A 26,511-nucleotide genomic window follows, 5' to 3' on the forward strand; every position below is an offset into this window, starting at 1 on the left:
GCGGCCAGGGGTGTCAATAAAGCTCGCGCCGGCCCGACCCTATTCTAAAATTTTGGATATTTTGGGGTCGGGCTGTAATTTTTTTGGGGTAGGGTTTTAAGGTATAGGTATTGTCAAGTTGTGATTGGGTTGAGCCAGGCCGGGCCGGCATGGGCTTTTTTGACAATCCTATCTAGGAGTTTGACTTGTGGAATATCTCTATGCCCGTATCATTCCCTTCTTCTCCCCCGAAACCTCCCACATTTCCTCGGGTCCGCTCCCCTTTCCTTCTCCAATGGCTCTCGTCACGGCTTCGACCTCTCTCCCCCACGTTTCCTCGGGTCTGCTCCCCTCTCCTTCTCCAATGGCTCTCGTCACGGCTTTGTCCTATCTATCCTCCAAGTCCCTCCCCCTCCCTCCTCACATTCAAGATCCGCTTGCAACCAAATCTCTCCCTCTCCCTCTTTGCGCTTGCGCCTCTCAGATCCACGCATGGTGAGATCTTGCTCCGGCGCGTGAAACCTCCGAGCTGCTGCCAACGCTGCCATCGCACTAGCGGCCGTGTCCTGGCGAGCCGGAGATTTGCTGCCCACCCGTCCCCTTCTTCCCCTTCCTGCTGAGCCTCCGTCGTAGTTATTACGGATTTGGTGAGGCTCGAGAGTGTTTCGACCCTACTCCGCGCGCCTCTCTCGATGACGACCGCCGCCGCCGTTGAGGACGGGTCCTTCTAGTCGCTCTCCCTGTCGATGTCCCTCAATTGGATCCCCGGGTGGGGGGCTCTGTACTTCGCGAGCGGCAAAGAAAACATCTCCCTCTCGCTCCTCTCTCAACCCGAAACCCAATCCGGACCGACCCGATCCGACTCGACCCGTCTCTTGGGGTATATGATGAATAGGGTCTCGGGTCTAGTCGGGTCGGGTCAAACGCGACCCTATAGGTTTAGGATTGGGTCAGGTATCATGAAAATCCGACCCGACCCGATCCATTGACACCTCTAGCGGCGGTGATACTTGTGGTGAAGAAAGTGGAGAAGGTAGTGGTTGTGGTGTTGCGTTAAGGTTGTTGGTTGTGACGGAACAATTAACTATGGAAGTGGTACTTCGATACCCATCTCTTCCACGGATCCAAAAACATGGGAATTTGAAAAATGGCCTATTTCTTGCGAGTACCGATTGAAATATTTTGGCGAGTACCAATTGAAGTATTTTGAAATGAACTTGAATTGAAGAAGAAATTCTTTCCCATCGGCAGGAGAGAATTCAAGAATTCTCTGTTCTTTCTGCATCATAGCATAGCATAGCATGGAAGCCTTATCGGCCGATGCCATGAACTACCAATGACTCGAAAATCCGTGACACAGATGCGTGAAATGATTTTGTAAAATAGGTCGAGGAATAACGCTTCATGACCTTAGTTTGCTATGTGATTTATGAATATATTGTGAATTGAGTTATGGATAGACACCTTATCGGCTCGGAAGACCGATCATAGCAAACACGAGCTTAGACAATATCAAAGGGTTTTTGGATAGATGGGTTCGTTGGAACAAGCGGAATCACGAAATAACAAGTTTTTTTTGTAACGGATAACTTTTATGCTACGATTAGTATCTTTACATAGAAAACTGAGTTATATACTATTTCGTGAAACCAATAATCTCCCATTATGGTTAGTAACTGTGAATCTAATCCAAAAGTCGTTTTAACTTCCAAATTTTTTTACCCATAATTCCATAGGAATGCAAATATTATTAAGACAATCAGACGATTGACAATGTCACAATATCCCAATCCAAAAGTAGTCAAGATAAGAACAAAGAAAACCTAAAGAAAGATTTTTGATCTCCTTGCCTGGGAAGCTATGAAGCATGGTTGGGGATTGAGAATTCGGAAGAAAATTGTCCATAAAATCGTAAACTTACTTTAGGAAGTCTAATTCAGTCCTAAATTTTTTTTAATTTTGTCAATTTAGTCCCAAACCTTTTTTATGATTTGTCAATTTAGTTCTAAACCTTTTGACGAATATTCAAATAATAGGTTTAGGACAAAATCGGCAAATTTTCAAAAGGTTTAGCACTAAATTGGCAAATCGTTAAAATATTTATGGCTAAATTAACACAATTGAAAGGTTTATGACTGAATTGATTGCCGTACAATAAGTTTAGGACTTTTTGGATAATTATTCCGAGAAATCGGGGAAACGATCTCTATGAGCGCGCTCATTGATTTTGTTCTTCGCAAAATGATGGATAAAACCTACATAATTTGGGTTAAGCAACTCGATATACCAATCATTTTGAAAATGGATGCGACACACGACATGAAATTTGCAAAGTGAAAGGCGAGAAAGTTGGTTTCGCGAAAAATCAATAATTTGAAATTTTTTTTTCCTAACTTTGATCTTTATGTTGTTTGGAAAATTGAGTTAACAGAAAATATTTTAATCACCAACCAAAATGCTTGGCATAGGTTTTATCCATAATGAAAATAATTTTCATTAATTTATTTTTTTAAGCGACGAGAACAATCAAAATTAGGAAAGCATTTTCTGAATTGTTGATTTTCCGCGATTCCAATATCTTTACTAATGAACATTACGAAAATATTTTTCAGGAAAAATGATTCATGTTCCTATGTTGATTTCAAACATGTTTTTATTTATTTATTTATTTATAAATGGATCTATTGTTTACTCATTTTAGCTTGCCTCCTCTTTTTCCACCTCGTTTTCCTACATTTATATTTTGGATTCGACTCGATATTTATGAGAAATATACGATCGGAAGTAATTTTCGCCCCCTTTTTAAATAAGGATAACGAAAAATAATTCCCCTCGCTCCTCCTTTTTCCACCTCGTTTTTTCTCAACCCTCAACATTTCCTCCGCCCTCTAAAGCTCTTCTTAAAAAAAAAAAAAGCACACCGTAAAATCTCTCTAACACCTTCGAATCGAAATTTAATGAACATCTCTAATATTTATCGCTTTTTCTTAAATCGACTGAAATCTTTGAGAAATTTATGTTTATACCATATTTAATGTTCTCTTACTCTCTCTCTTTTTTTTTTTTTTTTTTTTTAATTTAATAAACATTTCTGATATTTATCTGATGTTTCACTTATTAATTTGATAAAAATCTGAACGCTAACCTGCCACCCCGCGTGAGGTGAACGCGCTTTGGCTTCCTTTATATATTCAAAGAAGAAGAGGCAAACTTCCCGTCCAAGAAACAGAACCAAAGGCTTCGTCTCCTTCGACATCTCTCTCTCTCTCTCTCTCTCTCGATCGATCGATCGAGATGGTCATGCATTCTCTTGTAGGTCGTGGATTGTTCTTTTTTCTGTCCGTATTGTTGGTTGGTGCTGAGAGGAACTGAAACTCTTGGGATTGCTTTACTACAGTGGACCTTGGTTTTTTTAGCAACGGATCTTCTTGCAAGAACGAGTTCTGATGCTTTGAGTTAACTTTGGTTAGGTTATTCAGTTCAGTGATTGATTGTCGGTATTTCTGTATAATAGCATGGGTATTAAGACAGCAAGGACTACTGCGGGTTGGCCGCAAAAATCAGCTGCTCACTATAATCAGCGTCCGACAGCACCGACAAGCTGCAAAGTTTGCAGTTACTGGTTAGAAGGGAGGTGCAACCGGAATCCCTGCAGGTTTTTGCACGATGCATCTCTTCCACGCAATGTTTACTATCGAGGTGCAAAGCAGTCGAGTTATATGCCTGAGAATTGCCATGGGAAGGGCCCTGAATCTAGCCCGGTGAATTCAGCGAGTTCAACTTCTGGAGAGAGAGGTGATTCGTCAAATGATAAAAACCCTCATAAGCCCGGAGAAAAAGTATGCCACTACTGGATGTCGGGCAACTGCGTGAAAGGCGATGCATGTCCTTTCTTGCATTCATGGTATTACGGTGTTGATTTTGCCATGCTGGCTAAGCTCGACGGGCATAAAAAGGTACTGTTTATAGATTGGTTTTTGCCTTTTGTGTTCTCTCTCGTATCCAAGACTATAGCTGCATAAAATTTTGTTGCATTGCTTGTTTTATTAAACTCCAATTTGTTTCCGTCCTGTAATAATTAAGATGTCGAAATATCATTGCCTGTCTGGCATAAAAGTAGGTCTGGACTCACCTGATGCTTTTTATGATAGGGTGTTTTTGGAATAGCACTTCCTTCTGGATCTACTAAGCTCTACTCCGGAAGCAAAGATGGAACAGCACGAATCTGGGACTGTCACACTGGTAAATGTGATCAAGTGATCAACCTTGGAGGAGAAATTGGGTGTTTTACTTGTGAAGGTCCTTGGGTGTTTATTGGCATGCCTAATACTATTAAGGTGAGTGGTTGGCTGGGTCTACTTTGTCCTTTGTTATTATTTGTTTTGGGCAATTCTTGAATCAGTGAGCTGCTGAGCTTTAATTCATTGCTTTCTCTTGTATCTCTTTTAGGCATGGAATATCCAGAATGGTGCTAGCTACGATATCAGTGGACCAGTTGGACAGGTCCATGCTATGGAAGTTTCTAAGACCATGCTTTTTGCTGGAGCCCAGGTAATCTATTATTAGAAAGAATTTAATGTCTATTTAGGTGGTTTATATGCTGGAATTTTGTCTAGTCTGTTTCTTTAGAATCTTGTTCCTTTGTGAATTAGCGGCATAAGTGATATAAAAGTTTGTGCTGAGTGTGAGAGTGGATTTTTGGTTTACACCTGAAATTTTTCTCTGCTTCTCTAAGTGTGGCCCACCTAGGTCAACATTCGTATGATCACGTACTGCCTCATTCTGTTGATACTTGTGATGAATTATATTGGCTTTCGATGATTATACTGAACGAACTTTGCTTCTAGGATGGCACTATCTTGGTGTGGAAAGGAGGTAGTGAGGCTGATCCTTTTCAGATGGCTGCGCCTCTCACGGGTCACACTCGGGGCGTTGTATCATTAACTATTGGGCGGGACCGGTTGTATTCAGGTTCCATCGACCGGACCATAAGGGTAAGCTGGTTTATCTTAGATGTCTCTCCCCCTGATTATATCTAGTCGTGTGTCCTGGGAAGGCATGACTTGGCCCTTGTAGTTCGTCTTGTTCTTTTGGATCACTTCGATTGGTTTGCTACGTCTCTCTGTATTTTTCTGCCCCGCTCCACCATAGTATCCTCCTGACCCCACCACATCTTTCTTTTTCTCTCCTCCGCAGGTGTGGGACTTGCACACTCTGGAGTGTGTTCAGGAACTTGTTGGACACACTGATGTGGTGATGTCACTTCTTTGCTGGGACGAGTACTTGATATCCTGTTCGTTGGATCAGACAGCTAAGGTCTGGGGGGTTCCCACTGAAGGAGGCAGCTTGGAAGTTGCCTATACACATCAGGAGGACCATGTATGTTGCTTGCTAAATTTTTTTTTTTGCACCTGTGTGGATTATGGTAATATGTGGTTGATGATCCTAGTACTATAGGAAAAAGTGTAGACTATAAGGGTGTAATTGTGTTTTCTTTTATTGACTGCAAATGTGCGAAGTGCATGGACCTGGTTTACAATCTTAGATCGCAGAGATGAGTCTTATTGCTTTTCGGTTTTATTTCCGCCACTAAAAATAACTATATGAATAATGTGGATTGAAGCTATTATAGCCATACTGTCAAGTACCTTCCATGTGCTTGCTCTATGTGGAGAAGACATGAATTTTTTTTCTTCCACCTGTCAGTGCTTTGTTAGTTTCTTACTGTGCTCCTAGTCTCACGGAAGTGACAGTAATATCATATGTTGATGTTACAAATATCATTTTGTCCTGCACAGGGTATTCTTGCACTGTCAGGGCTGATGGATGCACGGGGTAAGCCGGTCCTTCTCTGTGCATGCAATGACAACACTGTTCGCTTGTACGAGCTCCCATCGTAAGTCCAAATCATTTCTCTAATTGGTTTGACATCCTCGTCTCTCAGTGAAGACTGCTGTCTTCTTCTGCTTGGCTGACTTCGTGCATCGTACTCCAGGTTCACTGAAAGGGGCAAGATATTCTCAAGACGAGAAGTGAGGACTCTTCAGACAGCTCCCGGAGGCTTATTCTTCACGGGAGATGCTGCGGGGATGCTGACCGTTTGGAAATGGTTGGATTCTCCGAAGAGCCAAACAGAGCGTCTTCCTCATTCGATGGAGTCATGATAAGTAGGAGAGAGAATCAAGCTATTGACATTGGAGTTCAAATTTCACAAGGAAGATTGTGTCATCTATGCCCCGACCCAACTGGGATTGTGATTTAGAGCAATGAGCGGGATGGCTGTAACTACTACTGTCTGCGCCACAATCCCAGTTTTTGTGTAGACATTAATTTTTTGACAGCGATGGTTGGACTTGTAAATGATTCATCATTAGTAATTGATGTGCCTTTTGCTATTCAACTTGGGCACTTGGGCACTTGGGCAAATCCATCTGCTTTGTAGTAGACCATAAAAGTTGTCTAATGGAAACCCTTCTTCTTTTTGAGAGAGTTTACAGTGGAATTAAGGTCTTCATTTTCTCTGTACGATTGTTCAAGTTTTATTACTGAAAAAGCGAAATAAAATAGAAGCGCTAATAATAAATCATGAATAAACGGCACTTCAAAATTGTTGCATATTCTTCTCAGTCCGATGAAAACAAATTCACAATGCATAGGCTCACTACTGTATGGATGAAAATTGTTCAATGAGAAACTGATAAATGGACTTCGTAAGCTTATTACACTCCATGTACTTCTGGACGTGGAACAAAAACTGATACACTACATACTGCAATTCAAATGAATAGATTTTACAAATCAAAACTGATACACGGGACTTCATTAAAGCTTATGAAACTAATAATGAGCTCCATCTTCAACGGTATCAATCCAAACTAGGTCTGAGAGTCTCCCGATCCTGTCCACTGAGCAAGTATGACAGTAGATAAGCTCTGCAAAGCGATTTCAAAGAAATGCAGAAATGTGAAAATTTTGTGGAATTCACATAAGGAAAATAACTAGGTAACGTATTCTGATAATGTACTTTTACATGTATTTTCACGTATCTATTAGACTATTAGTATTATTTGGGGTTGTAACCCATTGGGGATAGAACAAACCAGACAAAAAATTTATGAATTGGACACAAACGGCTTGAAAGTTTAAATTTAAAAATTTGCTCAAGTTGAAAAAATTTAGAAAACAAGATTGTAATTATCAGCTTCTTCTTCACAAATTTAATTTTGTTTAAGTATAGAGTATGTCGATTTCCTTATTTAAGTGCTGTATTGTTTAAACGTCATTTTTGTTCAATCTTTTGAATTGCTAAATTAAAACTCGAGATCATCTCTTTTTGTCCATTAAGTAAATTTCACTTGAGTTTCTGTATTTAAAATATATATTGAACGACAAACTTATACATTAAACCTTATTGAGTTCTCTCTAATTTTGTTGAATAAATTTCAAATTACGTGTACTTTAAATCAATTTACATACACTTTTTATTTTTTGCTGAATGGATTTGCTTTAAAGGATGTTAGATATATTTAAATCAAGTGGATTTCAAGAGGACCCAAATTCGAATGAAATTTCAATATGCATGTTTCAAGTAAGTTAACTTGAACTTCTTTTTCCGATAAATTATTATTATTTAACTGTTATAGATAGAGAATATTCAATAACAATTTCATAACATAAGCTATCCTTCGAATTACATTAATATTATTTTAAATTGTGTACTATCACATGTTAAAATATATTATACTTCGAAATATACATCTTATTTATCCAACAAGATATACTTCTCCTTCTAACTAAATCTATAATTACTAAAATAAATTATGTATGACAATTAGGGGTGAGCATGGTCCGGGTTGGGCCGGTCCACCCCCTAATCCTAGGACCAACCCGCACAGTATTGGTCCTCAATTTTTGGGACCGAGGACCGACCCTATTGAGCCTAGGACCAAGGACCGGACCGATCCAATGAGTTCGGTCCGGTCCAGGGTCAACCCGGGACCAACCGATAATTTTTTTATTTCATTTTTTGTACCAGGTTTAACCCGGGACCAACCGACCCAATGGGTTCGGACCGGACCGAGCGCGGCGAGTGGCGAGCGGCAAAAGGCTAGCAGCGAGCGGGACGAGCACTTTCAATAACAAGATTGCAACCCACAAGATGCAAGGAAATTCACAGAAAGACCAGCATTTTCACGACCAAATCACTAGCAAATGTCAACAAAGGGAACATGCTGTTGAGGAAAACTCCTATTGATTTTGAAGTTGACAAAACCTTCCATGTTATTGTAAATCTGATACTTATTCTGAACTATTCTATTCCAGGAATGTATATATATATTATGGAAGCTCAGAAGGAAGTTTTTCAAACTTTACAAGCTGGTAAATACATTATTGAAGACCCACATAATCTAAGTTTTGAGATTCAGACGCTGAAATTATTCAGACGCGAGACGGAGAAATTTTCGAAGCGGATACGAAGCTGAAATTTTTCGAAGGCACGGCATACAGAAATTCTTCAGATGCGAGAACTCGTAACGAAAAACAACAACATGTCATCTTCCCCTCCTCCATGTTCTAGTGATTTTGATTCAATTATTGGTGTTATCTCATCATAGGATTTCTCTACTTCCATTGACATGTTAATAGATCACCTGCTCAAATCAAGCAACATGTCATTAACGGATAAAATTTAAGGTCATCAAGATTCAAAACTAAAGTTCGAAAACCCATCTAAACGACTCCGAAACGCAAAAAAACGACGTCGATCACGGCGTAGCCGTGACAAAACTTATCATGACGGGTAGGCTTGATGGGTCTTGTTAAGCCTTCCAACCAGGCTTGAAGGTGAAAAAACATCGAGACCATATAAGAGATCTCAAGCACTTGTTAACTGAATACTTCACACAAAAAAAAAAAGAAATTTACCAACATAGCAAACTTAATCGAACATAAAATACCAAGAATTACAATTCTAGAACACCAGCAGCTTGAACATACTAGTGACCGGTAAAAGAAAGCATCTTTTTGGGCATGGATGTTCCAAAATTTTGCCCTAAAGTTCTACCATCATGTTAACAAAAGTATAAAACTGAGAATCACTCGTGAGATAGGAGAGCATGGCTCATAATCAAGGCAAGCATTTATAAAACTGTACAAGTACCATAATGTTTTTCTTTTTATTCAGCAAGCTTGATGCAATTTAGCAGTTGCTATTGTACACCAAACCAAACTTTCAGAAGGGTTCAAAACAAACCTACAAGATGCAAATCACCAAAAGAATATCGGCGTAAGAACAAGCTAATCTCACTTGTGTTCTCTGTTCGATTCTCTGGTCTTTTTTTCTACTGTCGGGATTTATTCAGCAAGTCCAAGAAGAAGATCTCTTAATCAGTGGCTTCATCTGCTTGTCCTCTTCCAGGGAAATCATTCCCTAGTGCGAAAGATCCTCCAGCATCATCTTCGCTACCAAATATCCTGCTATAGACCATGTTTGGTACTTTCTTGCTTGCTTGCCAACATATCTACCCGTTTTACCATCATAAAACAGAGATGCTATCGAAGACCCATCTAAGTGCATCATTTTGTAAATGATTTTTAATGGGTAGTTTCTCCAACTAAACTACCCATTTACAACCCACTACCCAGAGCAGCAAATGCAGAGGAAAAATTGGCGAATTTGACCAACCCATGTCGAGAATCGCACGAAACAGAGACGCTACTGAAGCACCGAAACATGCGAAAGAGGAATTCACACGAAATAGAGATGCGACTGAAACACGCGAAAGAGGAATTCATGCAGCATAACATCCAAAGCCCAGCAAAGTGCGCGGGTTTCTTCGCACACGTACACCCCCACATTCAGGCGAAACGAAGCCACACCCCGCAGAAAATCGAGAGAGCAGCAAATGCAAAGGACAACCGGCTAGAGAGAGATAGCGAGAGAGCAGACCTGGCAGTCGCAGTGGAAGAGACGGAGACGGAGACTGGGCGATGGAGACGGAGACGGTGAGAGTCGGAGAGGAGAGAGTATCGGAGATTGAAACTTGAGAGGCGTCGACCAAGAGTGATTGAGTGAGCTTGTGTTGTGACTTGTGAGAGAGTATCCTGATTTAGGGTTTTAAATTTTTTAAATTAAAAATTAAAAATTAAAAATATTATATTATATATATTATACCGGTCCGGTCCGGGTGGGCGGGTGGGCGGTTCCACACCCGGAACCGGGAACCGGACCGGTACCCACCGGTTCCAAAAAATTGGAACCGGGAACCGGACCGAAACCCTTAGAACCCACCGGTCCTGGTCCGGTTCCGGGCGGTCCTGGGCGGGTTGGGCGGGTATCGGGTTTTTTGCACACCCCTAATGACAATATACTTATATACCATATTGTCAAATTTAAAATTAATTAGAGATAAAAATCGAAAAAGATAAACCTCTCAAAAGGATAATGATAGTACTTTTCAAAATAACTTGTTTCTTTTTAATTTTTTTTTTCAAGTTTAAAAACAACGAGAGAAAAAAAGTTGAAAGAGATAAATACAGGAGAATATACTTGAGATGCTTACTTTTTAACAATTTTGTTATTTGAAATTCAAACTCAATCAAAGAAAAAAGTCCGGAGAAAACAAATCAATAAACCGAAGTTTATTGGTCGAGCATGAGACACGTGGCAAAACTATGCCCTATGCTATTGCCACAAAATGATCATAGAATTAAAGTGAAGTATCAACAAACTATTTAATTGAAAGAGATTGAAATTGGAGAATACATTTGAGATACTTTCTCTTCATTTCGTTTTATCCTTTGAAATTCAACTCAATAAGAAGATAAAAAGTATGGAGATAATAATCAATAAACCAATGTTTATTGGATGGCAAGGCACAGAGACAAAGTGAATTGCCGCATGGCGATCATAGGAGCAAATACTTTCCTCGATTTAACCTAATGTTTATTAGAGACCCTATGGAAGGATGAAAATATGAGAAGATGAGTGAACTCATGAACTCTTCCTCCTATTGTGCCTTCATGCAAATGGACCACTTCCTCACACAAATTGCTGTTTAGGGTCTTACCACTAATTGTTATAAAATTCATATTTTGGTTTTTATATAATATGAAACACCGGACACCTTTCAAAATAGAAAAATATTGACATTTGAAATTTGTATATGATTTTTTACACTTAAATTATTGTTTTTATTTTCAAAATTTGAAGAATAGTTCGAAATAAGAATAATAAGTAGCTTTTTTATATGCTTTGTATTGCAAGTCAACTAAAGAAATCATTTTTGAATTTTAGTGTCAAAATATAAATATCATTTCAAGTTAAAAACCTATTGAAATTTGAGATAAACTTCCTACAAAAGAGTTTGTTTTTTGGTGAGACATGTTACAAAAGAGTCTAATCGTGAAAATATACAAGTGCCCCTTGACACTCATTAATAAATTTCTAATGGAAATCAATAATTCAAATAGAAATCAATCATGAGTAAAAAATACTTCAAAATTCTATTTGTGTCCCATTAAACTGAAAGTTTTGCTATATGGATGTATCGAGAAAAAAATTAAAAAAAGAAGGCGATTTTGAATGTTATTAGCTTCCTCACAAATTTGATTTTGTTTTATTTTAGAGTATGTGGAAATTCCGTATTTTGGTGTCATATTCTTCGGATGTCACTTTTGTTCAATCTTTGAACAGCTAAGTCAAGTTAGAGATTATCTCTTCTTTATTGATTAAATCTTTGAACAGTTGATGCCATCTCCGATCATCATGAGATATTTCTTGTTGTCAACAATGAACACATACTCGTAAACACCGGTGGTCACATATATCCGGAAGTTCTAACAAAAAAAAAGGGGTTAATACCACGAAAAACCCAAAACTAGTACACCTGTGATAAATTTACCACAAACTAATTTTTTGACCACAAAAAATCCCAAATCGATACGCTTGTGACAAATTTATCTTCTGTTAGTTTCCATTAAATTTTATCGTCAAATTTTTGAGTTAGATGACACATGACAGTTGATGAATATACCAATTTGAGGTTTTATCCACCGTTTGTCACACGTTTATCAGTTGTGGTTCTTTGGTGATATTAATCTAATTTAATGGAAACTAACGGAGGGTAATTTGTCACAAATGTACCAGTTTGAGATTTTTGGTGGTCAAAAAATTAGTTTCGGGTAAATTTGTCATAGGTGTACCAACTTAGGGTTTTTGGTGTTAAAAAACTTAGTTTAGAGTAAATTTATTATATGTGTACCAGTTTAAGGTTTTTTGTGGCATTAACAAAAAAAAAACCTATATCATGAAGTTCCCCTTCGTGCTGCCGATATTGTGAAGGCTGCCTTAACAATCGCGTTGTTAATGGTTGTCAAGTTCCGGTCCGTCTTGGCTCACGACCACCAGGGTGCCGACCAAGACCGAATGGTCCCCGCTTGAGGCAATGAATAGAAGAACAAGAAAGAGAAGTAAACCGGCCATTGTTAGGCTAGTGAGTTTAGAAACTGAAAGAGTAATACGGAGCCATCTTCCTTCTTGTTCCTAAAGGCTACACAAATCCCAAACAAAGAAAAAACAGGAAACTGAAATCAGTACAAGTATCAAATTGGTCCAAGAAGTAAATCCCCCTTTATCACTATAGTGGGGTGAATTGATATTCATAACTCTCCTGAAACTTGTCAAATTAGTGTAATCGAGCTCTTATGTTAACTCCGTTCAATTTGGCTAACGAAAAATGTTGACGTAGCTTTTCTTAATATTTTCTTGTGACTAAGATATGCTCCCTCATTCCTTCTCCACCCTGCTTGCAAATTTAACACCAAAAGTATGATAATCATCAAGTTTTCAAGGTTTGACGTGGATTCTTGGACCCCTTACTTGATTCAAGGCTTCTAGAATTCTATTCAAGTGCTGTTATATGTCGATTGTGGATGCTCAATAGCTTAGTTTTATGGATATGTTTTCTGACACTAATTCCTTGTTAGGTCTTCCGATGTGTTTCTGCTACTTGCGGCCACTTCTAGCATCCCCACTATGTAGCAAAATTGCTCCATTGCAGATACGAGGTTAGAAAAACTTACGGTAAGGATTGTTGCAGGAGAAAGTTTCACGTGTCCTGTACATAGATGCTGCATTTACTTTCAAATAGGACAAAAAAGGATCATGATCTGCAAATTGATATATGCAGATGACGCCCCAAGTCTTACCATAGAAAATGCTTGCCAAAATATGTTATACTAAACTTTTAGATTCTTATTGCTTTTTATTCTCGTTGTAAATTGATCTATGATGCTTCATATGCTTGTTTCAAGGGATATTGTTTTCAAAGATTCAGATGAAGAGGCAATAACAAAGGCATGGGAGTAACTACTACCCAATCGCATAGTAGTTTATTGTTTGTGAGTACTACTTCAGTGGATAAGCTTCTACAAGCATTTTGTCATCATCTACTAAAGAGTTGTCTTTAACTTTGCCAGAAAGCATTATATTGATGAAGAGATTGGGACAATTCAATGATGGATAAACGTTCGAAGAAGCTTAGCTACTAAAGTAGTACTCACGAACATAAATTAATATGCAATTGGCTAGAAATTCCTCCCATGCCCTTGTTATTGCATGTTCATTTACAATCTTCGAAAAAATATCCCTTGAAACAAGCATGTGAAGCATCATAGATCAATTTACAACACTACTGAAGCAAATTCTAATCTAAAAGTTCTGTAGTGTTACTTTGACGAGTATTTCAATGGTAAGACTTGGTGCATCATCTCGATACAGCGATTTTGCAAATCATGTTCTTTCTTGTTTTCAATTTGATTGCAAGCGCAACATTTATGTATAGAAAATATACCCAAATTCCATAAGGATTGCAAATATATGAAGACAATAAGACGTGGCAATGTCACAATATCCCAATCCAAAAGTAGTCAAGATAAGAACAAAGAAAACCTAAAAGAAAGATTTTTCATCTCCTTGTTTGGGAAGCTATGAAGCATGATGGGTGGGGATTGAGAAATCAGGGATGAGATCTCTGTGAGCCCCACTCATTCATCTTGTTCTTCACCAAATGATGGAGAAAACCTATAGAATTAGAGTTTTTTTTAACTGTCCTACTCTAATTCTCACACCTCTTTTAGATTTTTACTCTGTATGTTTGCAAAGTATAGGAATCGAATCCCACACCCAAAATTAAATGCCCTCACCCTACTCAATTATCTTATCACTGGGCTATGTGCCACAGTTAGTTTATAAAATTGGAGTTGAGCAACTCGGTTTGCCAATCATTTTGAAGATGGCTGCAACGAATGACTTGAAGGTCTATAATTTGCAGAGTGAAAGGCAAGAAAGTTGGTTTCGCGGGAAGTCAATAATTCGAAAAAAAAAAATTCCTGACATTGATCTTTTACGTTGTTTAGAAAATTGAGTTAATGGAGAATATTTTGATTACCAACAAAAATGCCCGGCATAGGTTTTACCGATAATGAAAATTATTTTCATTATTTTCTAAGAGATTGTAATCGAAATTTGAAACATTTCTGATATTGATCGGTCTTTCCTAAATAGACTAAAATCTTCGAGCAATTTATCCTCTATATGGTATTTAATGTTCTTTTACTCTTTTTATTTTCTCTCTTTTTCCAGTATAATAAAATCAAGAAAATCTCAACGGTAACTTCCACCCCGCGTGAGGTGAACGCGCTTTGGCTTCCTTCATATATTCAAAGAAGCAGAAGAAGACCAGGCGCAAACTTCCTATCCAAGAAACAGAACCAAAGGCTTCGTCTCCTTCGACATCTCTCTCTCTCTCTTTCTCGATCGATCGATCGATCGATCATCGCTTCGGTTCTTCTCGATCGCCACCGCAGCCGACGATCTTCGTGACTTCGATTCGAGGGGCGATCGTCGCTTGGCGGGTTTCCTCAGGTTTGCTTTGCTTTGCTTTGCTTCTCTCTTCTCGACGCCCTCTCTCCGTAGCAGTTTCTAGCCCAAGTATATAGCCATGAAGTTCCCGTTAGGGTTTCCTCTTCTTCTTTCGACGATGACGATCTCCCGCTGGCCTTGGGAGGGTTTTCTAGATGGTGGGTGTCCGCCGGTGACGACGACGATGGCCGTCGGGCCTGCGTTTGGTAGCCATTCGCCGGGATTGTCAGGTTTCGTAACCCCGAAGGAATCGGGGGGTTTTCTTCCGACTGAAAGGATCTGGGATTTGTTGCCTTGATTTGAGTTTTTGGACATTAGGTTTGATGACTGGAATTTTTGGTGAAGAGGCTCGGACAATGCGACATTCTTGTACGAATTTCCTTTAGTCTCTAGTTCGTGTTCTAGGTTTTCAGCTATTCTGCTTCTGGGTGAATTTGATTTGGTTGGAACCGAAAGAGATGGGGAATCATGATGGATCGAGATGGTTATGCATTATCTTATAGGTCGTGGATTGTTCTTTATTCTGTCCGTATTGTTGGTGCTAAGAGGAACTGGAACTCTTGGGATTGCTTGGCTACAGTGGGACCTTGGGTTTTCTGCAAGGGATCTTCTTGCAAGAACGAGTTCTGATACTTTGAGTTAACTTTGGATAGGTTATTCAGTTCGGTCATTGATTGTCCGTCTTTCTGTATAATAATAGCATGGATATTAAGACAGCAAGGACTACTGCGGGTTGGCCGCAAAAATCAGCTGCTCACTATAATCAGCTTCCGACAGCACCGACAAGCGGCAAAGTTTGCAGTTACTGGTTGGAAGGGAGGTGCAACCGGAATCCCTGCAGGTTTTTGCATGACGCATCTCTAACACGCAATGTTTACCATCGAGCTGCAAAGCAGTCGAGTTACATGCCTGAGGATTGCCATGGGAAGGGCCCTGAATCTAGCCTGGTGAATTCGGCGAGTTCAACTTCTAGAGAGAGAGGTGATTCGTCAAAAGATAAAAACCCTCATAAGCCCGGAGAAAAAGTGTGCCACTACTGGATGTCGGGCAACTGTGTGAAAGGCGATACATGTCCTTTCTTGCATTCATGGTATCACGGTGTTGATTTTTCCATGCTGGCTAAGCTCGACGGGCATAAAAAGGTACTCTTTTTAGATTAGTTTTTACCTTCTGTGTTCTCTCTTATATCCAAGACTATAGCCGTAGAAAATTTAGTAGCATCGCTTGTATTATGAAACTCCAATTTGTTCCCGTCCTGTACTAATTAAGATTTAGAAATATCATTGCCTGTCAGGCATAAAGGTAGGTCTGGACTCACCTGATGCTTTTTATGATAGGGTGTTTCTGGAATAGCACTTCCTTCTGGATCTACTAAGCTCTACTCCGGAAGCAAAGATGGAACAGCACGAATCTGGGACTGTCACACTGGTAAATGCAATCAAGTGATCAACCTTGGAGGAGAAGTTGGGTGTTTTACTTGTGAAGGTCCTTGGGTGTTTGTTGGCATGCCTAATGCTATTAAGGTGAGCGGTTGGCTGGTCTCCTTTGTCCTTCGTTATTATTTTTTTGGCAATTCTTGAATTAGTGAGCTGCTGAGCTTTTAATTTAGTGCTTTCTCTTGTATCTCTTGTAGGCATGGAATACCCAGAATGGTGCTTGCTACGATATCAGTGGACCAGTTGGACAGGTCCATGCTATGGAAGTTTCTAAGAACATGCTTTTTGCCGGAGCCCAGGTAATTCATTATTAGAAAGAATTTAATGTCAATTTAGGTGGTTTATCTGCTGGAATTTTGTCTAGTCTGTTTCTTTTGTATCTCGTTCCTCCGTGAATTAGCAGCATAAGTGATATAAAAGTTGAAGCTCAGTGTGAGGGTGGATTTTTGGTTTAGACCTGAAATTCTTCTCTTCTTCTTTAAGTGTGGCCCACCTAAGTCAACATTCATATGATCACGTACTGCCTCATTCTGTTGCTACTTGTGATGAATTATATTGGCTTTCAATGATTAAACTGAACAAACTTTGCTTCTAGGATGGCGCTATCTTGGTGTGGAAAGGAGATAGTGAAGCTGATCCTTTTCAGATGGCTGCACCTCTCTTGGGTCACACTCGGGGTGTGGTATCATTAACTATTGGGCGTGACCGGTTGTATTCAGGTTCCATCGACCGGACCATAAGGGTATGGTGGTTTGTCTTAGATGCTCTCACCCTGATTTTATCTAGTTGTGTGTGTTGGGAGGCATGACTTGGCCCTTGTAGTTTATGTTCTCTTTTGCATCACTTCTATTTGTTTGCTACGTCCTCTCTGTATTTTTGTGCCCCGCTCCACTGTAGTAATCGTCCTGACCCCTCACATCTTACTTTTTTTCTCCTCCGCAGGTGTGGGACTTGCACACACTGGAGTGTGTTCAGGAACTTGTTGGACACACTGATGTGGTGATGTCACTTATTTGCTGGGACGAGTACTTGATATCCTGTTCGTTGGATCAGACAGTTAAGGTCTGGGGGGTTCCCACTGAAGGAGGCAGCTTGGAAGTTGCCTATACACATCATGAGGACCATGTATGTTGCTCACTAAATTTTTTTTTTTTTTGCACTTGTGTGGATTATGGTAATTTGTGGTTGATGATGGTACTATAGGAAAAAGGGTAGACAATAAGGGTGAAACTGTGTTTTCTTTTATTGACTTCATATGCGCCAAGTGGATGGACCTATTTTTCTATCTTAGATCTCAAAGATGCGTCTTATAGCTTTTCGGTTTTATTTCCTCAGCTAAAAATGACTATATGAATATTGTGGATTGAATCTTTGTAATAGAGCCATACTGTCAAGTACCTTCCATGTGCTTGCTCTATGTGGAGAAGACATAAAATTTCATCTTCAACCTGTCGGTGCTTTGTCAGTTCCTAGTCAAATGGAAGTGATGTTATATCATATGTTGATGTTGCAAATATCATTTTGTCCTGCACAGGGTATTCTTGCACTGTCAGGGTTGATGGATGCACGTGGTAAGCCGGTCCTTCTCTGTGCGTGCAATGACAACACTGTTCGCTTGTACGAGCTCCCATCGTAAGTTCAAATCATTTCTCTAATCGGTTTGACGTCCTTGTCTCTCACTGAAGACTGTTCTCTTCTTCTGCCTGGTTGACTTCGTGCATCGTACTCCAGGTTCACTGAAAGGGGCAAGATATTCTCAAGACGAGAAGTGAGGACTCTTCAGACGGCTCCCGGAGGCCTATTCTTCACAGGAGATGCTGCGGGGATGCTGACCGTTTGGAAATGGTTGGATTCTCCGAAGAGCTAAAAAGAGCAGCTTCCTCATTCGATGGAGTCATGCTAAGAAGAAGAAACAATCAAGCTATTGACATTGGAGTTCAAATTTTGCAAGCAAGACAATGTCATCTATGCCCCGATGCAACTGGGATTGTGATTTAGAGCAAGAAACGGGATGGCTGTAACTACTACTGTCTGCACCACAATCCCAATTTTTGGGCTCTATCGTTTTTGTATAGACATTATATTTTTGACAGCAACGGTTGGACTTGTAAATGATTCATCATTAGTAATCGATATGCCTTTTGCTATTCAACTTGGGCACTTGCAAATCCATCTGCTTTGTAGTAGACCATAGAAGTCGTCTAATGGAAACCCTTCTTCTTTTTGAGAGATTTTACAGTGGAATTGTGGTCATCATTTTCTCTGTACGATTGTTGAAGTCTTATTACTGAAAAAGCAAAATAAAATAGAAGCGCTAATAATAAATCATGAATGAACTTATGACACTCCATGTACTTTTAAACGCGGAATAAAAACTGATACATCAAAACTGATACACCGGACTTCATTAAAGCTTATGAAATTAATAATAAGCTCCATCTTCAAGAGGTATAATTCCAAACTAGGTCTGGGAGTCTCCCTATCCTGCCCAGTGAGCAATTATGAGAGTAGATAAGCTGTGCAAAGCGATTTCAAAGAAATGCAGAAATGTGAAAATTTTGTAGAATTTACATAAGGAAAATAACTAGGTAACATATATTAATAATGTACTTTCACGTATGTATTAGTATTATTTGGGGTTGTAACCCACCGGGGATAGAACAAACCAGACCAAAAATATATGAATTGGACCCAAGCGGCTTGAAAGTTTAAATTCAAAAATTTGCTAAACGTATGTATTGAAAAAAAAGAAAAAGGAAACAACTTTAATTATTAGCTTCTTCTTCACAAATTGAATTTTGTGTTAGTCTGGAGTATGTAGATTTCCTTATTTTAGCGTCGTATTGTTAATGTCATTTTCGTTCAATCTTTTGAATTGCTAAATTAAAACTCGAGATCTTCTCTTTTTGTCCACTACCTAAATTTCATTTGAGTTGTTGTATTTAAAATATCTATCGAACAACAAACTAATACATTAAGCCTTATTGAATTCTCTCTTATTTTGTTGAAGTAATTTCAAATTACGTGGAATTTACATCAATTTACATACACTTTTTAACTTTTACTGAATAGATATGCTTTAGAGGAATTTAGATATATTTAAATCAAGTGGATTTCAAGAGGACCTAAAATCGAATGAAATGTCAATATGCATGTTTCAAGTGAGTTAAAATCTTGAACTTCTTTTTTAGATTAATTATTGTTATTTAAATGTTTATAGTTTGAGAATATTCAATAAAAATTTCACAACATAAGCTATCCTTCAAATTACATTAATATTATTTTAAATTGTGTATTTATTCACATGTTAAAATATGTCATACTTCAAAAAATGCATCTTATTTATCCAACAAGATATACTTCTCCTTCTAACTAAATCTATAATTACTAAAATAAACTATGCATGACGATATACTTATATACCATATTGTCAGATTTAAAATTAATTAGAGATAAAAATCGAAAAAGATAAACCCCTTGAAAGGATAATGATGGTAATTTTCAAAATATCTTGTCTCTTTTTAATTTTTTTTTTCAAGTTTAAAAACAATGAGAGAAAAAAGTTGAAAGAGATAAATATGGGAGAATATATGTGAGATGCTTACTTTTTAACAGTTTTGTTATTTGAAGTTCAAACTCAATCACAGAAGAAAGTCAGGAAACAAATCAATAAACCAAAGTTTATTTGAAATTCAAACTCTTCCTCCTATTGCCTTCATGCAAATGGATGACTTCGGCACACAAATTGCTGTTTAGGGCTTACTTCTCATTTTTATAAATGTTACGAAATTCATAGTTTGGTCTTTTATTTAATATGAAGCACTTGGCACCTTTCAAAATAGAAAAATATTGACATTTGAAATTTTTATATGATTTTTTTTCGCTTAAATAATTGTTTTTATTTTCAAAATTTGAAGAATAACTCGCAATAAAAATAATCAGTAGCTTTTTTATATGCTTTGTGTTGCAAATCAACTAAAAAAATCATTTTTGAGTTTAATTGTCATAATATAAATATCATTTCAAGTCAAAAACCTATTGAAATTTGAGATAAATTTCCATGTTACAAAAGATTTTTTTTTTTTGGGTCAGACATGTTACAAAAGAGTTTAATCGTCAAAATATACAAGTGCCCCTTGACACTCATTAACAAATTTCCAATAGAAATCAATAATTCAAATACAAATCAATGATGAGTAAACAATACTTCAAAATTCTATTTGTGTCCCATTAATAGAAATGCAATTGCATATTCTTCATACTCACTCTGATGAAAACAGATTCACGTCGCATAGCCCGACTAATGTCAAATCCATTACATAAATAAAAGAAGAACAAGAAAAGGAAACTGCTCGACCATGAGCGCTTCAATAGAATGAGGCCACAACATGACATAGAAACTCCAGAAATTGGTCATCTTCATGTGTGGAAATCAGCTAGCAAGAAGAAACTGAGACATGGACTTCATTAGAGCTTATGAAATTTTGTCGAACATCATTTAATGTTAAATAACGCCGATGAAAAAAGTTATGAACTGACCATATGTAGCTTGAAAGTTTTAAAATGAAAGTTTTGCTATATGGATGTATCAAGAAAAAATTAAAAAAAGAAGGCGATTTTGAAAGTTATTAGCTTCTTCACAAATTTGATTTTGTTTTATTTTAGAGTATGTGGTAATTCCGTATTTTGGTGTCATATTCTTCAAATGTCACTTTTGTTCAATCTTTGAACGGCTAAGTTAAGTTAGAGATTATCTCTTCTTTATTAATTAAATCTTTGTACAGTTGATGCCATCTGCGATCATCATGAGATATTTCTTGTTCTCAACAATTAACACATACTCGTCAACACCAGTGATCACATATATCCGAAAGTTTTGACAAAAAAAAGGGTTAATATCACAAAAAATCCCAAACTAGTATATCTATGACAAATTTACCTCAAACTAATTTTTTTTATCACAAAAAGCTCCAAACTGGTATACCTTTAATAAATTTACCTTCCGTTGGTTTCTATTAAATTTTACCATCAAATTGCTAAGTTAGATGACACGTGACAGTTGACGGATGTACCAGTTTCGGGTTGTACTAAGGGTGAGCAAGATGGATCGCCCGAATTAGGAATTGCCCAGACCGGACTTGACGGGCCAGTTTGGTCCGATTATCGGGAGTATCGGTTTGATTTCTGATTTCAGGGTGGGAACCGGACCAAACCAAATATATATATTTTTAATTTTTTTTAATTTTTAAAAAGAATAGAAACCTTAATCTAATTAATCTGCCTTTCAAGTTTCCCCAATTCCATGACAAGGTGCTGTATTGCCCTCGGAAGATGGCTTTCATGACTTTTTGCTGATTACCCTCAAGTTTTGTTTTGGGTTGTCCTTTTGAACTCATGAAAGACGAGTTTGAGCTGTATCATCTGCACCGGGAGAGGACACCGTGTCTTCCAATACATCAGTAGTTTGACAAGTTAGTGTGGGCATTTTTGGCAGTCACTCGTTTTGGCAAATCTTTGCTTGGAGTTCTCATAGACTGGGATGAATGTGCGGTGAAGCCCACTTCTTGCTTCTTTGCAAGTAAATGTTCTTCTGATATTGTCATTCTCAGAAGGGGCATTTGTCATTCATGTGTGGACATCTATACATTTTTCACAATTGTACGAAGAAATTGAAACTAATTGAAGATCCTCACTGATTTTCAATTCATTCCAAAAAGTGATTGGTTCCATTGGAACTAGTCCGGTCCGGTCCCCGGTCCCAGAAACTGGGAACTGATCCTCCCGGTTCGGTTCCCGGTTCTTGGATGGGACCGGACCGGACAGACCCCTAGGTTTTACCTCTCCGTTTGTCATAGTGTACCAGTTTGCGATTCTTTCGCAGTATTAATCCAATTTAATGGAAACTAATGGAGAGTAAATTTGTCACAAATGTACAAGTTTGGGATTTTTGGTGGTCAAAAAATTAGTTTGGGGTAAATATATCACAGATATACCAGTTTTGGATTTTTCGTAATATTAACTCAAAAAAAAAAAACCTGTGTCATGATGTACCGCTTCATGCTAGTGATATTGTTCGGAGCCTTCACGATCGCGTTATTAATGGTTGTGAAGTTCCGGTCCAATCTTGGCCGACCATGGTGCCGACCAAGACCGAATTGCCCCCGCTTGTGGCAATGAATAAAAGAACAAGAAAGAGAAGTAAACCGGCCACTGTTAGGCTATTGAGTTTAGAAACTGAAAGAGTAACACGGAGCCATTTTCCTTCTTGTACCTAAAGGCTACACAAATCCCAAACAAAGAAATAAAGGAAACTGAAATCAGTACAAATATCAAATTGGTCCAAGAAGTAAGTCCCCATTTATCACAATATTGGGGTGAATTGATATTCGTAACTCTTGTAAGAGATGATCGATGTCACAAATATTATTTGATCAAAGTTGGAACGAACAAGAGAAATAAGAGTGTTCACTCCTTTTTTAGAGGCTAAACAAGTAAATAATCACACAAGAATGAATTGATTTTTCATGAATATAAAGAGCATTTATGACATGTTATCAAATGATGTTGGACAATATTTCAACACCTCTCTCACATGTAAGTCACGTGCAAGCACATGAGGTTTTAGATAGCTCACAAACTTGTATATTATCGATGTAATATTTTTACGTTTACTAACCACAAGCGTCAAGAAAATTTATTTATCCCATAAATTAAGCATTTTGGTGAATAAATTAATCTTTTATGTAGAAACAATGGAAGTATAATTAATCCTCCATAAAGAAGTCTCAGTACGAAGTTATTCGACTACCAAGTGTACCCAAATGGAATGAATTGTGTGGGCCTTACTCATTCATGAGATGCGTAAAGGCCCAATGTAACTTTGAATACGATTTTAAAAATGAGTTTTTATGAAAAAGTCTATATTAGTTTTAAGCACGTGCAAATGCTATTTTCAAATTTTTGCCAAAAAATAGATTCTACATCAACTGGGATGCAATTTCAAGTGTATTGCATGAAAAGGCCCAATGAATTTTTTCAAAGCAGAAGCAAATTATGGACAGCTTGAAAGCAATTTTGGTTTTTAATTGTGAAAAATGGGTCTAATGTATTATTGGAAAAATGGCCCAATGACAAGTCAAGGCCCAATGCAATTTAAAATAAGCTAGCACTCGACGAGTAGATCCAATGCATTTTTAAGAATTCTTGTAACAATGGGCTTTCAAAAATGGGTCCACTTGGGCAGTTTAGAGATCAAGAGTTCGAGTGCATAAGCAAAAGAAAACAATTAAATCGCCAAAATAAACATCACGAGAAAATGGGTTAGTAGCGGTATAACAAGGCATAGACATGCGCATGAATTAGTGAGGCTTGACGCCAAAACTAGAAGGCTTAGGGCCCGTTTGGCAACGTGCCAAACAGTGAAAATTTCTGTTTTTTTGTTCCCAGAAATAGTTTGGGAACAGAAATGCGTTTGGTAAACTTTTTGTTCCGGGCACATTTTTGCAAAAATTTGTGCCGAGAAACAGATTTTGGAAGAGAAACAAGAAGTAAAAAAAGTTACTTCTTGTTTCTCGGCATAATTTTGAGAATCAGTTTTTTCTTCTTTTTCTTTTTTTCTTTTCTTATTTTTGTGTTGTTCTTCCTCAATTTGGTGGCCGCCCGGACGATCGGCCACAGCCGAGTGGCGAAGGCGTCACGGCCCTTTGGCCGCCGCGGAGGCGAGGGCGAGGATGGACCCTCGCCGCCCGGGCGAGGCGGCCTCGCCCGGATCGCGGCGGCAAGGTCGGCCTCGCCCGGATACGGCGAGGCCGAGCCTCGCCTGTCGCGACCCACGGCGAGCCGACCTCGCCGCGTCGCGACCCACGGCGAGCCCGACCTCGCCGTCGGTCGCGACGGTGGCGAGGCTCGGCCTCACCCGGCCTAGCCGTCGCGACCGACGGTGAGGTCGGCTTCGCCGTGGGTCGCGACAGCGAGGCTCGGCCTCGGCCAGATCCGGGCGAGGCCGACTGCTCGCCGGGTCGCGACCCATCGGCGAGGCTCGGCCTCGCCCAGCGGGAGGGCGACCCTCGCCTCCTCCGACGGGCCGGGGCGAGGGCCGTGACGCCCTCGTCGCCTCACGTGGCTGTCACCGGTATTGGCCGGCGACCGGCCATGGCCAAAGAAGAAAATGGGTAGAAAGAAAAAAAAATTAAACAATTCAAAATATTATTAAAATATTATTTAGGAACAGAAATTTTGTGTAGTTACCAAACGCATTTCTGTTCTTTTCTACTCTAGGAATAGAAATTTTGGACAGTTTATCAAACACCTTCAAATACTCAGAAATTGTTTCCGGGCACAGAATAAAAAAAATCATTTCTGTTCAGAAATAGTTTTCGGGCACAGAATGGTATTCATGCGCACCCTTAACAAGTGGGATCAAGAGGGCGATCTGACTAGTTGCAATCTCAGGTACTAAAATTCAGTCAAAAGGTTATCATATTGTCACGAAATCTCGCGGATAGAGATAAACACTTTTGACACCAAGAAAGAAAGTTCGAGGATGAGAAGGACAACCTCTACTACGTAGTCTCGCGGTCGTAGTCATATCATTCTCAACACCATCCTAAGTATTTTCCTAATTGCGGTCCAAGTTCGACGGCAGGGTGTATATGCAAAAGTGTAGTGATAAAACATAAGAGCCTGCACAAGAGTATATAATACAAACACCACTTTAATATTGACTTGAACATGCATTCTCAACACCTCCTTACAAATCAAAGAATTAGCAAACACTCCACCCCTTATAACTCTCATCTACAAAAAAATTTAAGACTCGATGCTTTGTCTTCACGCTGCCAGACAAAAGTATTTTAAAAAGGGGATAAATGCAACGGAAGTTCTAAAATTTATCACAAAAGTGCAATTGAATTATAAAATTATTAAGTCCTAAAACTCATCAGATGTAATAGAGTCCTCCTGTTAACTCCGTCCAACTTGGCTAATGAAAAATGCTGATGTGGCTTTTCTTAATATTTTCTTGTGACTAAGATAAGCTCCCTCATTCATTCTTCTCCATGCTTGCAAATTTAACACCAAAAATATGATAAATCATCAAGTTTTCTGGGTTTGACGTGGATTCATTGGACCCCTTACTTGACTAAAGGCTTCTAGAATTCTACTCAAGTGATGTTATATGTCGATTGTGGTTGTTCTATAGCTTAGTTATATGAATATGTTTTCTGACACTAATTCGTTGTTAGGTCTTCCAATGTGTTTCCGCTACTTGTAGCCACTTCTACCATCCCTACTATGTAGCAAAATTGCTCTATCGCAGAGATAAGGTTGCTGTAGAAAAACTTAAGCTAAGGATTGCTGCAGGAGAAAGTATCACGTGTCCTGTACATAGATGTTGCTTTACAATAAAAAATGAATCAAGAAGGAATATGATCTGCAAATTGCTATATGCAGACGACGCCCCAACTCTTAACATAGAAAATGCTTGCCAAAGTATGTTCTACTAAGATTTTAGATTATTATTTCTTTAGTCTTATTGTAATTGATCTATGATGTTTCATATGCTTGTTTCAAGGGATATTGTTTTCGAAGATTCAGATGAAGATGCAACAACAAAGGCATGGGAGGAATTACTACCCAATCGCATAGTAGTTTATTGTTTGTGAGTACTACTTCAGTGGCTAAGCTTCTACAATCATTTTGCCATCATCTGCTGAAGAGTTTGTCTTTAACTTTGCCAGAAAGCATGATATTGATGAAGAGATTGGGACTAATCTATGATGGCAAAATGCTCGAAGAAGCTTAGCTACTAAATTAGTACTCGCAAATAATAAATTAATATGCAATTGGCTAGTAATTCCTCCCATGCCCTTGTTATTGCATCTTCATTTAGAATCTTCGAAAAAATATCCCTTGAAACAAGCATGCGAAGCATCATAGATCAATAACAACACTACTGAAGCAATTCTAATCTAAAAGTTCTGTAGTGTTACTTTGACAAGTATTTCAATGGTAAGACTTGGTGCATCATCTCGATACAGCAATTTTACAAATCATGTTCTTTCTTGTTTTCAATTTGATTGCAAACGCAACATTTATGTATAGAAAATATACCCAAATTCCATAAGGATTGCAAATATATGAAGACAATAAGACGTGGCAATGTCACAATATCCC

The 26,511-nt window shown here is 38.5% G+C and overlaps 2 protein-coding genes and 1 long non-coding RNA gene across 3 annotated transcripts; 2 read left to right on the forward strand and 1 right to left on the reverse strand.

The window, feature by feature from the left end:
* The first annotated feature begins 3,268 nt into the window (after positions 1 to 3,268).
* On the forward strand, positions 3,269 to 6,382 carry LOC115684144 (zinc finger CCCH domain-containing protein 48-like). The gene is made up of 7 exons (XM_030608845.2): positions 3,269 to 3,935; positions 4,131 to 4,316; positions 4,429 to 4,530; positions 4,827 to 4,973; positions 5,176 to 5,358; positions 5,778 to 5,875; positions 5,975 to 6,382. The coding sequence occupies exons 1-7, from the start codon at positions 3,495 to 3,497 to the stop codon at positions 6,141 to 6,143; spliced, it is 1,326 nt and encodes a 441-aa protein (XP_030464705.2). The 5' UTR covers positions 3,269 to 3,494; the 3' UTR covers positions 6,144 to 6,382.
* On the reverse strand, positions 5,431 to 17,843 carry LOC130134863 (uncharacterized). Its single transcript, XR_008814377.1, has 2 exons — positions 17,737 to 17,843; positions 5,431 to 5,627 (listed from the first exon to the last, which is right to left on the reverse strand). It is a non-coding gene; the product is annotated as an uncharacterized LOC130134863 (long non-coding RNA).
* LOC115684145 (zinc finger CCCH domain-containing protein 48-like) lies at positions 14,769 to 18,490 on the forward strand. Its single transcript, XM_030608846.2, has 8 exons — positions 14,769 to 14,905; positions 15,603 to 16,044; positions 16,240 to 16,425; positions 16,536 to 16,637; positions 16,934 to 17,080; positions 17,281 to 17,463; positions 17,873 to 17,970; positions 18,070 to 18,490. The coding sequence occupies exons 2-8, from the start codon at positions 15,604 to 15,606 to the stop codon at positions 18,203 to 18,205; spliced, it is 1,293 nt and encodes a 430-aa protein (XP_030464706.1). The 5' UTR covers positions 14,769 to 14,905; position 15,603; the 3' UTR covers positions 18,206 to 18,490.
* Positions 18,491 to 26,511: the final 8,021 nt, after the last annotated feature.

Source organism: Syzygium oleosum, unplaced genomic scaffold (genome assembly GCF_021117445.2).
Source record: "Syzygium oleosum isolate NSW1041296 unplaced genomic scaffold, Sole_v2.1 Sole_v2.24, whole genome shotgun sequence".
Taxonomy (NCBI): Eukaryota; Viridiplantae; Streptophyta; class Magnoliopsida; order Myrtales; family Myrtaceae; genus Syzygium; species Syzygium oleosum.

Excerpts from the sequence above, each read along its gene's own strand:
- LOC115684144 (XM_030608845.2), top strand. The coding sequence starts at position 3,495 with ATGGGTATTAAGACAGCAAGGACTACTGCGGGTTGGCCGCAAAAATCA. Across the intron at positions 4,531-4,826 it reads TGCTTTTTGCTGGAGCCCAG|GATGGCACTATCTTGGTGTG; the intron begins GTAATCTATTAT and ends CTTTGCTTCTAG. Across the intron at positions 5,876-5,974 it reads CGCTTGTACGAGCTCCCATC|GTTCACTGAAAGGGGCAAGA; the intron begins GTAAGTCCAAAT and ends ATCGTACTCCAG.
- LOC115684145 (XM_030608846.2), top strand. The coding sequence starts at position 15,604 with ATGGATATTAAGACAGCAAGGACTACTGCGGGTTGGCCGCAAAAATCA. Across the intron at positions 16,045-16,239 it reads AGCTCGACGGGCATAAAAAG|GGTGTTTCTGGAATAGCACT; the intron begins GTACTCTTTTTA and ends TTTTTATGATAG. Across the intron at positions 17,971-18,069 it reads CGCTTGTACGAGCTCCCATC|GTTCACTGAAAGGGGCAAGA; the intron begins GTAAGTTCAAAT and ends ATCGTACTCCAG.